Below are 14,224 nucleotides of genomic sequence, written 5' to 3' on the forward strand. Positions count from 1 at the left end.
GCTAGGGAATGAGGTCAGGAGACAGTAGAGATTCTAGAGAGGCAATATATCAACAGTACAGATTCAGAGTCAGATAAATGGGACTCTGAATTCTGGCTCTTTCACTTACTGTGTGCATGCTTTTGGACAAGTTACTTAACTTCTACGCCACAGTTCCCTCCTCTGAAAGATGGTAATAATATTCATACCCAACTCACGAAGTTGTTGTAAAAACTAAAATCGCTACATAAAGCATTTAGAACAGCCTCTAACATACAGTGAGCGCTTAGTAAACAGAATCTAATATTATTATTCTTAGAGAAGGAGAAGGTAGGATCAGTCCCCAGATAAACGGAACGCTGTTAAGCCAGAAAGGATTATAAATACGTGTGGGGTGATGGCTATGCTAGTGGTCAGGGAACACTATGAAGCAGTGGGGGACAACAGGGAATGATGAGGATAAGAACGGAGGATAAACCAAGATGAAGAAATGGTGATCAGGGCAGGGGTCATGTTGGGGTACAGGGATAGAAGATGAGAACAGAAGGCGTGAAGAGGAGGGGAAACATGGGATGTGGACCTCGATGGGGGTAGGGGTCCAGTTAGCATGGGGGGCAGGACAGGGAGGTAACCAGAGATGTGCGATGGACAACTGACGAGCAGGGTGAAGTAACACCATCGGAAAGGCCTAAATGGGGGGAGAGGGAGGGCTTAGAACAGGAGCAATAAACTGAGGTGTGGAGTCGAGGCCTGGATGCGGGGATGAGACAGCAGGTAGGCGTAGGTGGCAAGATCAGGCCCGAGCTTGCAGGCCCAGGGGCCGTAGAGGAGGGCCGTATCGCCACAGGAACGGGCTTGGGGGGCGGGGTGAGGATGGAGAGGCGCGGTCGCAGGAGGCTGACTGGTCCGAACGAATCTCAGCAAGACCTGGCTCCTGTCGTAAGCCCCACGGAGAGTGGGCAAGGGACCGGGGAGGGAACGAGGCAGGGACCGGGTCGTCGCAGAACTCTCCTCTCACCTCCCACCGCCCGGCTCGGCCCTGCTGGGACACAGCGCTGGTCCTGCCGTCCTGGCCCCGCCGTCCTGGCCCCGCCGTCCTGGCCCTGCCGTCCTGGTCCCTCCGTCCTGGCTCGCCGTCCTGGCCCCGCCTCCTCAGCAGCTCCCTTCCGGGTCACGTCGCGAGTGCACGCACTGCCCGGCGGCTACGGGTCCCACCGCGGCCCACAGCCGAGCGCGGCAGCAGCGCAGCGCGCAAGCGGAGCATGCGTAGTACTCGGGGGCTGCTGCGCTGGGGCGAGCGGCCGGGGGAGGGGTGAGTGGGCGGTTGCCCGCGGAGCCCGGGGTAGTGGTCACATTGCTCCTTTCTCAGCAGCCGTAGGCAGCCCTTTCCATCCAATATCAACTTTGAAGCCCTCCCTCCCCTTCACTAGGTCTGCCTTCCTCATCTCCCACTGAAACTCACACTCCCACCCTAGGGCTTTCCTCTTATTTTGCACTAGGTCACGTGGCCCTGAGTTTCCCAAACCCGATACTTTGGATTGGTTGCGTCACTTTTCCTATTAATTAAAATTGCTCCTCTCTGTGTTGACCTAAGCACCTAGCACAGCTGGGGCCAAAGATAAATGCCCGAGCCCCCCCCCCCGGAAATGTTCCTCAAGTATAATCCTAGAATTTCAACAGCCCAAAGCACCCCTTAGCATTTCATCAAACAGGCTTGCTTCTCAGAGCAGCAACTTTTGGGGTTTGATTCATGTTCACACCTCCCTCCCTCCAATATGGGAAAACAAAGGCAAAGACCCCACAGTCTGTGCACAAAAATGATACATTTATTGAAAGAGTATTTTTTCTTAATACAAAAGAAAGCTCTGTACATAGGACTGTGACCATGTCCACTATTCCTGGGTCAGCATCCCAGGGAAGTAGAAACCACTAACATACACACCCCACATTCACACACACACATTCACTCAGGCACACACACACACCCCAGAGCCACCAAGGAAGGGAAACACCAAGGGTCGCTGCACATATAAATGCCACCTCATCCCTGACGCACACATGTTCTCCCAAGGCCACGCTCACACAACACACATTATAAGCACTTTGCCTGATTCACTCACTGGGTCTGTCTTTTGTGGGAAGGAGAGGAGGAATTCATCAAGGTCTCCTCCCCTGGGTGAGAGGGGGGAGTGAGTGAGTGATGGTGGAGTGAAAACAAGAGCAGAGAAAAGGGGCTGGGCAGTTACAGACCTGAGTCCCAAGCTCCCCCACTCTCTAGCCCCTGATTTGCCATGCCCCAATCTTGTAAGCCACCCATAAGCCCCCAGCTACCTCCAGGAGAAAGCCAGAAAGATGACTTCCATCTTGGCACCCCAAACTGGGGCAAGACAGCAACGGGGGTTAGAGGTTCGGAGGTTCTCAAACATGTCGGCAAATCACCCCCTTGATAACTAGGCTGTGCGTAAAAATTTCCCCCACCCCTTCACCTAATCACAGAAGCAGGCTTGTTCCTACTGAAGGCAGTCCTAAGGGGTTAATAAAACTCCACTCCACTGCTGCCCTGTTCTGAAAAAGCTCCCTCTCTGGATACAGGTGGTAAAGGTAGGCTCTGACACAGGGTAAAAGACCCTCCCCCTATGTTGGCCCACCCTCAAGGTCTACCCCGAAGCAGGTAGAGGGGGTGGGGCACGGCCCCTGTACAAATTACATAAATACTGAGGTTACACTTAGAAAAATAAAGTCATTTTCTTCAAGGCTTTTTGTCTTAATTTTAAAAAGTTACAGTAGCTGCTCACTCCCTGGGAGAGCTGCCATTTCTGGCTCCCCTATCCCCACACTCAGCCCAAGAGCTGCTCCCATTTCTTCTGCCCCCCCATTCCTGCCTTCCGCCCCCTCCCAGACCCCACCCTGCTCACTGCAACTTGGGCCCCAGGCAGCTGCAGGCCTGGGGGCACACAAGGCTGCAATGCCCATGCGTGTGGCACAAATGAAGTCGGTTGCCTCTGACACCCTCCCACCCCCATCCCCACATTTGGTCTCCCTTTTCCCTCTCCCTAGCAACAGCCCTGAAGGACAAAAAGAGGCCCAGAGCTGTGGGTCACCCTCCTCACCCCGTTGGGGCATGGCCTGAGGGCCCCTCCCCCGGTTTTCTCCTGGAAACAACCCAGGACCGGGTGATCCCAGCATCTCCCCCATACACTGGCGGGCCCCAAGCTCATGGGGCAGCTCTGTCCACAGAAGCCCAGCCAGCTCCAGGGAGCCCCAGGGCTCCCCAGGGAAGGGGAGCTTGGGCAGGGAGGGGGACGAGAAAAACGCCATAAAAAAAAGTTAAATATTTTAAAAATATATATTTATAGATTTGTTTTCACTTCGTCTCCTCAAATAAAAAGTTCAAAATCAACTTTAAGTAAAGCAGCTGGGAGGACGGGGGGGAAGACGGGGAGAGGGAACACCGGTGGTTCCCTCCAACCCAGTAGCCCCCGGAGTTCCGAGGGGAGCGGCTGGGCAGGGCAGGTCACCCAAGGAATCTGCTCCGCGCACAGGCCCCGCTACTCAGGAGCTGCAGGGGCCACAGGCACGGGCAAGTCTTGAGGGAAGAAGCCCCATCTCCCCAGCTGGCTCCCTGAGGGGCAGGGTTAGGGCTCTTTTGACCCAGCCTGTGGCAGACGCAGAGCTGACGTGGGGTCAGCAAGGAGGCTGGGGAGAGGACCCCGACCGCTTCCTCAGGGGGACACAGTGCCTCGTCCCACAGAGACCTGTGTGTGGGAGGGGGAGCACGGTCCCATTGGGTAAGCTAATACTCATGGCAAACATGGAGCCAAGCTGGCAAGGGGAGTCTGAGGAGGCAGGACAGCCCCACCATCAACAGAGATGGGAGGTGGAGCTAGAAGGAGGGGAGGGTGAGGGAGGATGGGGTGGAGGGCAGGCTGGCCCATTTCTTTGGCTGGAGTGAGAGGGCTCAGTCCTGTGGCTGCCCACTGCTCCTCCCCGCCTCCCTCCTGCGGCCCGTCAACATGTGTGTAAAGAAAACGTGAAAAGGCAACAATAAATAAGTGGTGCCGTCCCTTGGGCCATCTGTCCAGGGCGGCAGGGCGGATCAGTCACTCTTGGTGCTGTGGGCGGCATCCAGGTTCACCACCTGTAATTCGGTGAGGTTGCTGCTGCTCCCGGCCTGCTGCCCTATCACAGCCATCTGGAGGGAAGGGGATGTGTGAGGAGGACGTAGGGGGCTGGACCTGACCAGCCAGCTCAGGCTGCCCCCTGCTCACCTGCCTGCCTGCCCACCACACAGGCCTGACCAGGCAAATGGAGAGGCCTCTCGGCTAAGGATCTTGGCTTGGACCACCCAGTAATGGAACCCCTGAGGTCAAGATAAAGAAGGGGCTGGCTGACTGGGGTGAAAGGTGCCCCCACCTACCTGGTGAAGCTGAACTGCAGAAACAGGGATCTGCACTGTCCCAGATGGCGCTGTCAGGAACACCTGGGGGACGCCACCTGCATTAAAAAGCCACAGGAGAAACTCAAATCACTTGCTCAAGAGAAACTTCCAGATCTTGGAGGTGTGGTGATAAATGCACAAGTGACTGGGTGAGTCTCAGATGTAAGTGCCCAAAGGTAAGTGTCCAAATGTGTCTAAGTATGTGTGTGGGTGTGGGTGTTCAAGTGTGCATGAGTGTCCAAGTGGACAGCCTGGGTGCTGGAGTATGTGTGCAAGCATCTGTGTGTGTAAATGTGTAGGTATATGTGTGAGCACCTGGTTTGGGTTACATGTGAGTGTGTGCATCTGAGTTGGGGGAGGCATTTGAGTGTGAGTGTGTGTGTGTGAGTGTGTGTGTGTGTGTGTGTGTAAGGGAGGAAATGGCCCTCCTTTCAGCAGCCCTGCCCCCCCAAAACTCACCTTGCTCCTGGACCTGGCTGTGGGACACCTGCATGGTGGATGGTGCCTGGGAGAAGGCATTGAGCACGGTGAGGCTGCCATCAGCCAGGCCCGAGGTGGGTGCATACATCACTGCATGGGGGCTGGGGTACATCATGTGGCCTCCCACAGTTGTGGGCACAGATGACGTCATGATGGTGGCGGGCAACGTCACTGGCAAACACAAACACCCGTCAGGGAGGTCGGCACTGGTCCATATTAACATCCCCCATCCCACCCCCGGGAACCCCAGGCCTCCGGAGCCCTCTTGCCATTTCCCAGGTCAAAAGCTAGATAAAACTTATTCCTCGGTTCCCTGTCATCAACTAAGAATATCCTTATTTTTTCTTGAACACAACCACACCAACCTTTAAGTGTATCCTATCACATTGTTCTATTCCATTACCTATCTGCTCTGTTCCAAGACCCCAAGGCCCTGGGAAAAGCAAAGATTACAATGACTGACCCAACCCAAGGAAACTCAGATACTCTTCTTTTAGAGAGCTCCCTCATCCCGTTTTTCACTTGTTCTCACTCCTCTTCCCTCTTCCTCAACATGTGGCTAACAGATTCAGCTTTTAAATAAGCACTTCTCCAATGTTAACGTGCATACAGTCACCGGGGGAACTTGTTAAAAGTGTGGATTCTCATTCAGTAGGTTTGGGGTGAGGCTAAAGAGTCTGCATTTCTATCAAGCTCCCAGGTGATGCTGTGATACTGGTCCTCTTTCCACAGACCAAACTTCGTGTAACAAGGTTGCAAATAACTTAAAGTACTTAAAAGTACTTTTATTGTGAAAGTGTCTCGTCATTTCTGAAATGACTAGAGACACAGAGGGGAATTATGGTTACTCAAAACCTAGAACACCCTCCCACAAGGAGATAACTACTCTAGAAGTCCTTCCTGGTAATTGAGCGAACGTGTGTCTTTGGGCAAGTAACTTCTCCTTTCTGGGCCTCAGGCTTCTCACCTAAGTAAGGAGTGTAGCTTCAATGGTCCCTAATTTCTTCCTGAAATCCACAGCCCTACTGCAGGGCAGGAGTCAAAACCTAACCATCCTCACCTGACTTTCTCATAAGGATTAGGGTAAGGGTTAACCCCAAAGCCTCAGTCTCCACATGAAGAAATTCTCTGACCTTAGTTATGGGATGGATACTGCTGGGCACCTGCTGCTAGGCCTCATGAAGGAGGCAGAGCAGGGAGGTGACAGAGCTTCGAGCTATACCTGTCCCGCTGGAGGAGGTCTGCGTGAGGTCTGTGCTGCTGTCGCGAGAGGGAGACGCTTGCTGTGGGGCCTGGTGCACCTGAATGGCCTGCACTGGGACCTGCTGGGCCACTGCCCCACCTATGAGACACAGAGACTTACTCGTGCTCTGTCCTACCCAGCCACCACCTGCACCAAGCACCCTCAAACACCCCCAGGCCCAAGGTCTGGCATTCTATCCCCGACTCCCATCACTATCTTTCCTGGGAGCCAAAGAAGCCCTTCATGACCAGAATCTTGTCTCCAGGGGCTTCCACACTCTGCTCTTGCCCTTCCCTCCTCCTCCTGCCCTAGGCCCTGACTCTACCCTCTTCAGTTGACACAGGAGCAGGCACTGACCCATCAAGGACATGACCTGCCTTCCAGTCAAGGTAAGGAAGTGGTAGAATGTCTGCTGTCCTTGTGGCAATGGAGGCACAGGGCTGGCTTGCTAGACAAGGCCAGAGCATATGGCTGAAACTTACTGACAAGGATAGTTCAAGTCCCAGTGGGGAGGGACCCAGTGCCTACCAATGGGACATAAGAGGCTTCTCTCAGGCTCTGGCCCCTGTTCACCCTCCTTCTGAGTGAGGAAAGTCATTCTGCTTGTGCCAGCCCTAAACCCACTCTTAGCATGCTCAGTTTGCCCCTTGTGACTCACCAGGCATCAGGGTGAAGCTGGTAGGCAGCTGCATGAGGCCCCCAGAGGAAACAGGGCCACTGCCTGTACTCTTCAGCACAGTCCCGTTGGCACTGCTGACAGCGCTGGGGCTGACGCTAGCAGACACTGGTGCCAGGTAGTTGGTGATGGGAAAGGAGGGGCCGCTGCTGACTTGCATGGTGGTAGAGGTGCTGGGTGCTGTCTGGATGGTGGAGGTGGTACCCGGCAGGTTGGTGACAGTAAAGGCCGGTTTCAGTGTATCCTACACCCAGAGTAAAGATGGAGTGGTGAGCCTCTACCAGACCCTGCCCCTTCAAGAAACTGTGTGGATTGACAGCCCAGAATGGAACCAGTGTGCTTGCGTTCAAATCCCAAGTCCACCATTTACCTGCAGCCTGACTCTTAGACAAGTTATTGAGCTGCTGAGCTTTTTTCTTTAGTCTTCTGTCTGTAAAAGAAGGATAATACCTACCCCATAGGTGTTGTGAAGATTAAAGAGGTTAACATATGTAAAACACTTAGAATAGTGCCTGGCTCATAAAAAAGCAGTATTTGCTGCTCTTATAATGATGACAATGATAATGTCACCTGAGGTCTGTTCCCAGCTCTGGCAATGATATCCTGTGTGACCCTTGTAAAACCTCTTCTTTCTGAGCCTCAGTTTTCTTCTTCTGTAAACATGAGGGGGCTGGGCTACTATGTCATCCTTAAAAGGGTCCTTCCAGATCTGAATTGCCAGGCTTCTGAGATAGGGACCGACAGTTTTTCAGGGAATTTAGGGTTTGAGAGCGATCTTGGGGGTTTGGCAAGGAAGCACCAAAAGAATTTATTCATTCAGCAAAATTTCATGCGAATAAATTAGCCCTACTGCTAAAAGAGTGGGGAGCCTAGAGCACTGACTCGCCCCTCAGGGAGGCTTTGTTCTTAGAAGAGGAAAGAGGAAGCCACGAGCTGAGAACCAGGCCCAGAGAACTGAGGGGGCTCCGATACTGGAGCTGGGTCAGCGCGGGATGTTTGCTAAGCAGTGGAGCTTGAAGCCCCTGATTGGCGGAGGCGTTGCTAAGGCAAACAGTGCTGCTTCCTCCGATTGGCCAGTTAGTGAAGGGCCACACAGAAGGTGGAGCTCCCCAGAGCAGCAAGGGAGGAAGCTCCGCCCCCTCTCCTTACCGGGAAAAGGAAGGGGGAGGCGTAACCACGGCTGGCATCCCTAGCAGCCGGGCGAATACACTCCCTAACGTGCGCAGACCCGGACATCCTGAAGAGGCAGGCGGCTGGCTAGCAAGGTAGTCTCCAGCCTAGTCAGCCAGTCTGCCTGCTGACAGTGCTGGCTTCCCAGGACCCTGGAACCCATGAGCACTCCCTTCCTACTCCCCGGCCACCCAGCCGGCCAGGAGGGCAGGGCTAAGCGACGCCCCCGCCCCCAGCAGGGAGACAGCTGGCGGGAGGAATGCAAGGGCCCTGCCAGGCAGGCGGGCTGCAGGCGGGAGGCCGGCGTGGAGCCGGAGCCGGCCTTATATGGGCACGGAGGCCGCCCGCTTATCTAGGGGGCCAGCCTCCTGTCAGAATAGAGAGGATGGACACCTGTACCCTAAGATGCGGGGCACTAACCCGGCTCCACTCCACATCAGTAGGCACCTATCCACCTGTCCTGGGCAAGGGAGAGAGACCCCTTCCCCTCTCTGCCGGTCAAGTCCCTCCCCTTCCTTCCCCTCAGACAGGGGACCCAAACACACCTTGGTCTCCCCACTGCTGTCGGACTCCGACACCTGGTAGGTGAGATCTGTTTCTTCAAAGCCCGTGGCACTCATTCTCTGGTCTGTGGTGGGGTCTGAGCGGGGTGGAGAGTCTGGCGAGTTGAGGCAGGTCTGAATCAGTGCCTTGCCAGTCTCACTGGTGATCATGGGCTGCAGTTTGCGGGTGGCAAAGGTATACACATGGCCTGTCTCACTGGCCACCAGCAACAGCACCTGTGTCCCTGTCAGCGTGGACAGCTCATAGGCCTGGGGGTGGGGGGGGAGATGGGTAGGTCAGCAAAACTTTTAATCTCTACCTTCCTTGGGTAGTGGGAAAGAGAGGGAAGTACACAGTGATCTCAAGCCCCCACTCCCATAATTACCTTCCTCTCCAGTGACTCTATAGGGGTCTTATCTGAAGGATATCTGAAGGTGAGCTGAAGAGTAGAAAAACCCCATGCTTCTCTTTTGAGGAACAGCCTCACTGACCTGCAGATACCCCAAGCAAATAGCCACAGCTCCCGGTGACAGAACATATAACACCTCAGCAGACATGGAGGGGCCCAGGTAGCTGCTCCTCATTACAGCTTGGTGCCCAGAGACTCACAAAGAGATGGCTTCCACTACCTCTTCACTGTCACAGGGACCAGGATGAAGTTGCTACTACACTGGAAGTCACATAGATATTAGGGATAAGGGGCCACCTAAGCTCTAAAATGTCCCATGTTTCTTCCCAGAAACTGCACAGGCACTAACCTGTTGCCATTTTGTCCTGCTCTATAATACTCTGCTCCCCCTTTTCTCTTTCTTTGTCTTGATTCAACAGTGTCTGGAATGAGGGGAGATGGCAGCTAGATTAGCAGCTACTACCCTGCCATAAACCCAGGAAGGGGACCTTCACAGACCTTCAAGGATGGCCCCATAGGTAGCATCCTCACTCCCAACAAAGTTCCACAACCCACTGGAAGCAGCCTTGGTTTCTATATGGGATAAATATAAACACCGGCCAATGTTCCCAGAGTTCTAGCTTCTTGTTTCCCAGTTCCTCTGCTTTCATCCCTTCCCATGTCTTCTATACCCCAAGACAACTCCTTTCCTCATCCTTTTCACTGGATAATCAGCCAGAAGAGGAGGCATTTCTAGGTACCTCTGCAAACCTTCTCCCCAAACTCCGTGCACAGATTTTTCCCTAGGGCTGGAAATCCCACTTGTTCCAAGGGCAAATGGTTCTGAAGCCTGTCCTGCAGGGAGTGTGCCAGCTTCCAGTGGATGCACGGAAGACACATGGCCATCTCAGGACTTGGTTTCTGATGCTCAGGGCAGCATCAGGTCTCCTGCCCTGCTCCCTTACCTGGGGCTCTTAAGCCCCATTCGGTCATCAGCCCTGCCCATCCTTCCAGCCTGCACTACTCTAGTGATGCCCACCTTCCTCCCACACATGTTCGCTCATTGTTGTTATGCAGCTCCAACCTCCTCACCCCCATACCTTCTCTTCTCCCTGCTTTTCCGGCGCCTTCCCCCCAACACCAGAGCGCACTGGACCTACTGACCCCCGGGTCTCATTAACCACCTCCCGGGCAGCCCCGCAGCCTCCCATTACCACTCCTCACTCCTCCGCTCTACGAGGGCCCCGTTCCTCTCTGGCGCCCGTCACTCCCACCTCGGCGCCTTTCCTCTCTTTTCCGGACGTTCCCGGCATCTCCCCTCTCCCCATATTTCCCTGGCGGCCCCTCCCCTTTCACCCTCCTGGGGCAACAGCCATCCCCTCCCACACACCTCCTGCGGACTCGCCGCCTCTCACCTCCGCCTCGGCTCTGCCTCCTTCCCGGGCTCCCCTTGCGCGTCCCCACCCTCCCGGTCTCCCGTGGCCAGCCAGCCTCCCGGCCCGGTACCTTCTTCATGATGCCCGTCTTCCTCTTGCTGAAGGTCGTGTAGCGCCGCAGCTTGTTGTCGATGAACTCCATCTTGATCTTCACGCGGCCCCGAGTCTTCTTACCCGGCTTGGCGCCGCTCACTGCGCCGCTCACCGGCCCGTAGCCCCCAGTGGCCGCCGCCGCCGCCTCGGGCCCACCGACCACCACGCCGAGCTCCATCTCGCTCAGGCTCCGCTTCAGGCCGCGCCGCTCCGCGCCCAGCTCCTCCTCCTCGCCCGACTCCGAGTCACCCTCGCTGCCGCTGTAGAGGGCCCCCGCGGTGGGCGCCGGGGTGGTTGTCGCTGCTGCTGCAGCCTCCCGCTCAAGGCGGCCCGGGCCGAGCCCCGCGCCGTTCCCGGGGACCCGGCCCCCGTTAGCCCCGCGAGTCCCGCCGCCGCCTCCACCGCCTGGCCGCCCCGTCGGGGTCCGGTTCAGGCTGCCCCCCAGGGCCGAGCCCCGGCCCAGCGCCGCCGCGGCCCCAGCTTGGCTCGGTAACATGGCGCTCAAAGTAGGAGGGCGGACGGGCAGTCAGCGAGGAATCGGAGCCGCCGCCGCCGCCGCCATCGGCTTCCCGGCTCAACCCGGCGCTCCCGCTGCTGCTTAGTGCCGCTATCGCTGCCGCCGCTGCCGCTGCGAACCCAGGGCCCCTGCACGCCCGGGCCGACCTGGGCCCTCACTTTCCTGCCCCTGTGGCCCGGGTTGCCCCAGGCCGCGCGGAGCGCCCCCTGTCCGTACTCTAGGGCGGCGCGCCCGGCGGCCGTCAGCGTCCCCCGGGGGGCAGGGGCTGCTGGCCGCGGCCGAGACGGCGGGTGGAGGGGGCCGGGACCACGCGCTGGTGGCGAGGGATCCCCCGACCCTTCCCCCCATATAAAGAGATACAATGTTTCCTTTTATGGCGAGGCCGCTCCTTATATGGTGAGCCCCTGCACCCCCGCCCCATTGGTCCGCGGTTCCAGCACCTCCGCTCCCCATTGGCCCACAGGGAGCGCTTATTTGCATAGACATACCGAACTCGCTGCTGTCATCACGCGTCAGACGGCTACTCCGAAAGGGGAGGAGCCGACGCCTCTTAAAGGAACAGGAGAGGAGATACGACTCCGCCCCCCTGACCAGAGAATGGTAGAGAATTGGGAGGAACCTGCGGTAGAGGAAGCCTGGCAGAGCACTGGAGCGCAGTCTTGCGGAGGAGAGGGAGCGGTACTGGGAACCCGGAGCTGGAAGGGCTGGAAGCTAACACTGGGATAGTCCCTGAGTGGATTGTGCGGATTGCAGTAAATGATATGCAGCCCAAATTCCCAGGGACTGCAGGGATTAGAGCATTTCCCCACGCCTTCCCGAGGGAGTCAACGTTACTGGCGGAGCAAAGGGGGCTTGTGTCCCCGCTGTCTACACTCTTCGCCCTGCGGCCTCTCTGCTCCACCGCTTCCCCTCCCCCCCCACCACTTCCTTTCCCTTTCCCTCTCTTTTCAAGGCGACGACACTTTCCCACCAGGCCAGCTCCCCGGTCCTCATTCATCATTCTCTATACTGGTTTGGGGGGGGGCGGGGATCTTTGGCAGACGTACATCTGGAAAAGACCGGGGGAGACAGTCGGCCTCCCGGTCCCCAATGGGGGCAGGGAGGAGAGATGATGATCTGTAAAGACTTCCAGCTGCGGCCTGGGCTGGGGGAGGGGGTGGTCGCGGGGATAAAGCCCACCCCTCAACCAGTGCCTGGGAAAAAGTGTAGCCGGACAGAAAGTTTAAGCAAGCAAGCAAGTGCATGCGTCACACACACACACACACACACACACACACACACGCACACGCACACACACACGCCCTTCTTTTGAAAGCCAAGCAAAGCCCATAGGAGGAAAAAAAAAAAGAGTGGAGTGCTGCAAAACCCAGGTTCAGGGTCTGGGTCTGGTTCTTAGCTCCAAGGCAGTAAAAATAGCTTGAGCTTTACTATTACAGAAATTATTAAAATCTGGAAGCTGCCTCTTCCCAGCCCTGTGCCTGGAAACAAGTTTTTGACCTCTCCAAACTCCACATTACTCATTGTCGGTATGAGGTCCTTAAATAGATGAGATATAGATTAAAGTGCAGTGGTGGTCTAAGTAAGTGGTTAGGGAGTTAATCACCTTGTCCCTAGGATAAACAGCCTCTTGTGTTTAAGGGGATGGCATAGGGTGATGATTCCCGCCTTAAAAATTGTTATGAAGATTAAATAAAGCAGTCAGTTGTGAATAAAGTGGTAGTGATAGTGAAATCAATTTAGTACACTGCAACCAGCATTTAAATTAATAAAGTAATGGGTCTCACAAAAAAAAGAGACAAGAGTAAATATTGTTGCATAAAACTTTTCTTTGCATTATTTTTAGTTTGAACCATAAAAAATTGCCATTTTATAGGTCAAGAGGGTAGGATACTGTCAGTTTCATATGATTCAATGTGTGTATACGGGATGACAACGTCAAATGCATTTCTTACTGTGAATCGCAATCCAAAGACTGAAAAATACTGAAATAAAGTATGTTCAAGTGATTTGTGAGATATCATGTGTGTATATATACATACATATACACATACATACTAAAAACATGGCTTGTTCATCAAACCCCTAAATACAGGAATTAAGAGCCCTCCTCTCCCCCCTTTCCCAATAGTTTTCTAAAGAGGTTTTTTTTTTCTCTTTTCCTAATTTACTCTGCACAACAGGTAGTTAAACATATGGAATGTGTTAGCTCAAGAGGAAGAACAGGTCAAATAGATAAATAGGTTCCAGACGGGCTTCAGGGGCCACAAACATTTGTTTGGGGTTTGTCTAAGCCGCACAGTCAAAATCACAGCCGTTGGGGTTCATTCTTGCCTGGCTTCTAAAGACTTTTCCATTTGAAAAACCTACTTTAGACACGCAGGGTGGACAGCCCTAAGCGGTGGCACTCCACTCAACAGAGGTCGACAGCCGTCTGCCACGTCCGCAGGGAAGGGGGTCCAGGATGACAAAAGTACTCAGCTTCCCTTCACAGAGGCGTCTCTCCCAGTTCACCAAACCCCAGGGCAATTGCACAGCAGCATTAGTGCCACAGCTCCTTCACAGCCCTTTATCACCGGCGGGGGAAGGGGGGCACCACTCCACCCACACCACATTACTGCAGGTTCAGGAAACAAAACTGCTGACGTGGATAGTTACAATCATAAACTGGCTCATAGGTGTGTCTTCTTTGGACCATAGAATATTTTAAAATCAGGAGATTTTACATAGAAATCTGATTATCTGGCCTCTCTCAAAAAATTGGAATTTTTAGCAACCCCGGGCCTACGCGCCTGCAGGAGCCCAATATTATGGAGCAGAGTTGAATGGTGGCCAGAGAAGAGGCATCTGCTCCCAGGTTCACTATAGACTGCACAGCCCACTGAACTCAGATAAGTCCCCTGCCTGGCCTCCCTGGAATGTGAGTTTGGTGCTTCTCCGATAAGGCCTCAATCGCAGTAGCCCCCTGTCCATCCAGACCATGAAGGACCTCCAGAAGGGCATCAGAATTTCAGCCAGATCCCCTCATTCTACACCATTCCCACCCTGAACTTTCTTTCTCCTGATTTTTATCACCCAAATAAAATTGGAACAAAAATTTATTACTTTTTTAAAAAATTAATTTATTTTTTGGCTGTGTTGGGTCTTTGTGGCTGCATGCGGGCTTTCTCTAGTTGCAGCGAGCGGGGGCTAATCTTCGTTGCGGTGCGCAGGCCTCTCATTGCGGTGGCTTCTTTTGTTGTGGAGCACGGGCTCTAGGCCGCG

The 14,224-nt window shown here is 54.7% G+C and overlaps 1 protein-coding gene across 4 annotated transcripts; it reads right to left on the minus strand.

The window, feature by feature from the left end:
- Window positions 1-3,020: 3,020 nt before the first annotated feature.
- SRF (serum response factor) lies at window positions 3,021-11,457 on the minus strand. Of its 4 annotated transcripts, XM_079934866.1 has the most exons (8): window positions 10,424-11,457; window positions 9,437-9,511; window positions 8,532-8,798; window positions 6,799-7,060; window positions 6,120-6,239; window positions 4,877-5,068; window positions 4,397-4,473; window positions 3,021-4,171 (listed from the first exon to the last, which is right to left on the minus strand). In XM_079934866.1, exons 1-8 carry the CDS (start codon window positions 10,940-10,942, stop codon window positions 4,076-4,078), a joined length of 1,608 nt encoding a protein of 535 aa, XP_079790992.1. In that variant the 5' UTR covers window positions 10,943-11,457; the 3' UTR covers window positions 3,021-4,075. The 4 variants fall into 4 exon arrangements, with proteins under 4 accessions (XP_079790992.1, XP_079790989.1, XP_079790991.1 ...); XM_079934863.1 differs by lacking the exon at window positions 9,437-9,511; XM_079934865.1 differs by lacking the exons at window positions 9,437-9,511; window positions 10,424-11,457 and adding an exon at window positions 8,915-8,925.
- Between the last annotated feature and the right edge of the window lie 2,767 nt (window positions 11,458-14,224).

Source organism: Stenella coeruleoalba, assembly GCF_951394435.1.
Source record: "Stenella coeruleoalba genome assembly, chromosome: 10".
NCBI lineage: Eukaryota > Metazoa > Chordata > Mammalia > Artiodactyla > Delphinidae > Stenella > Stenella coeruleoalba.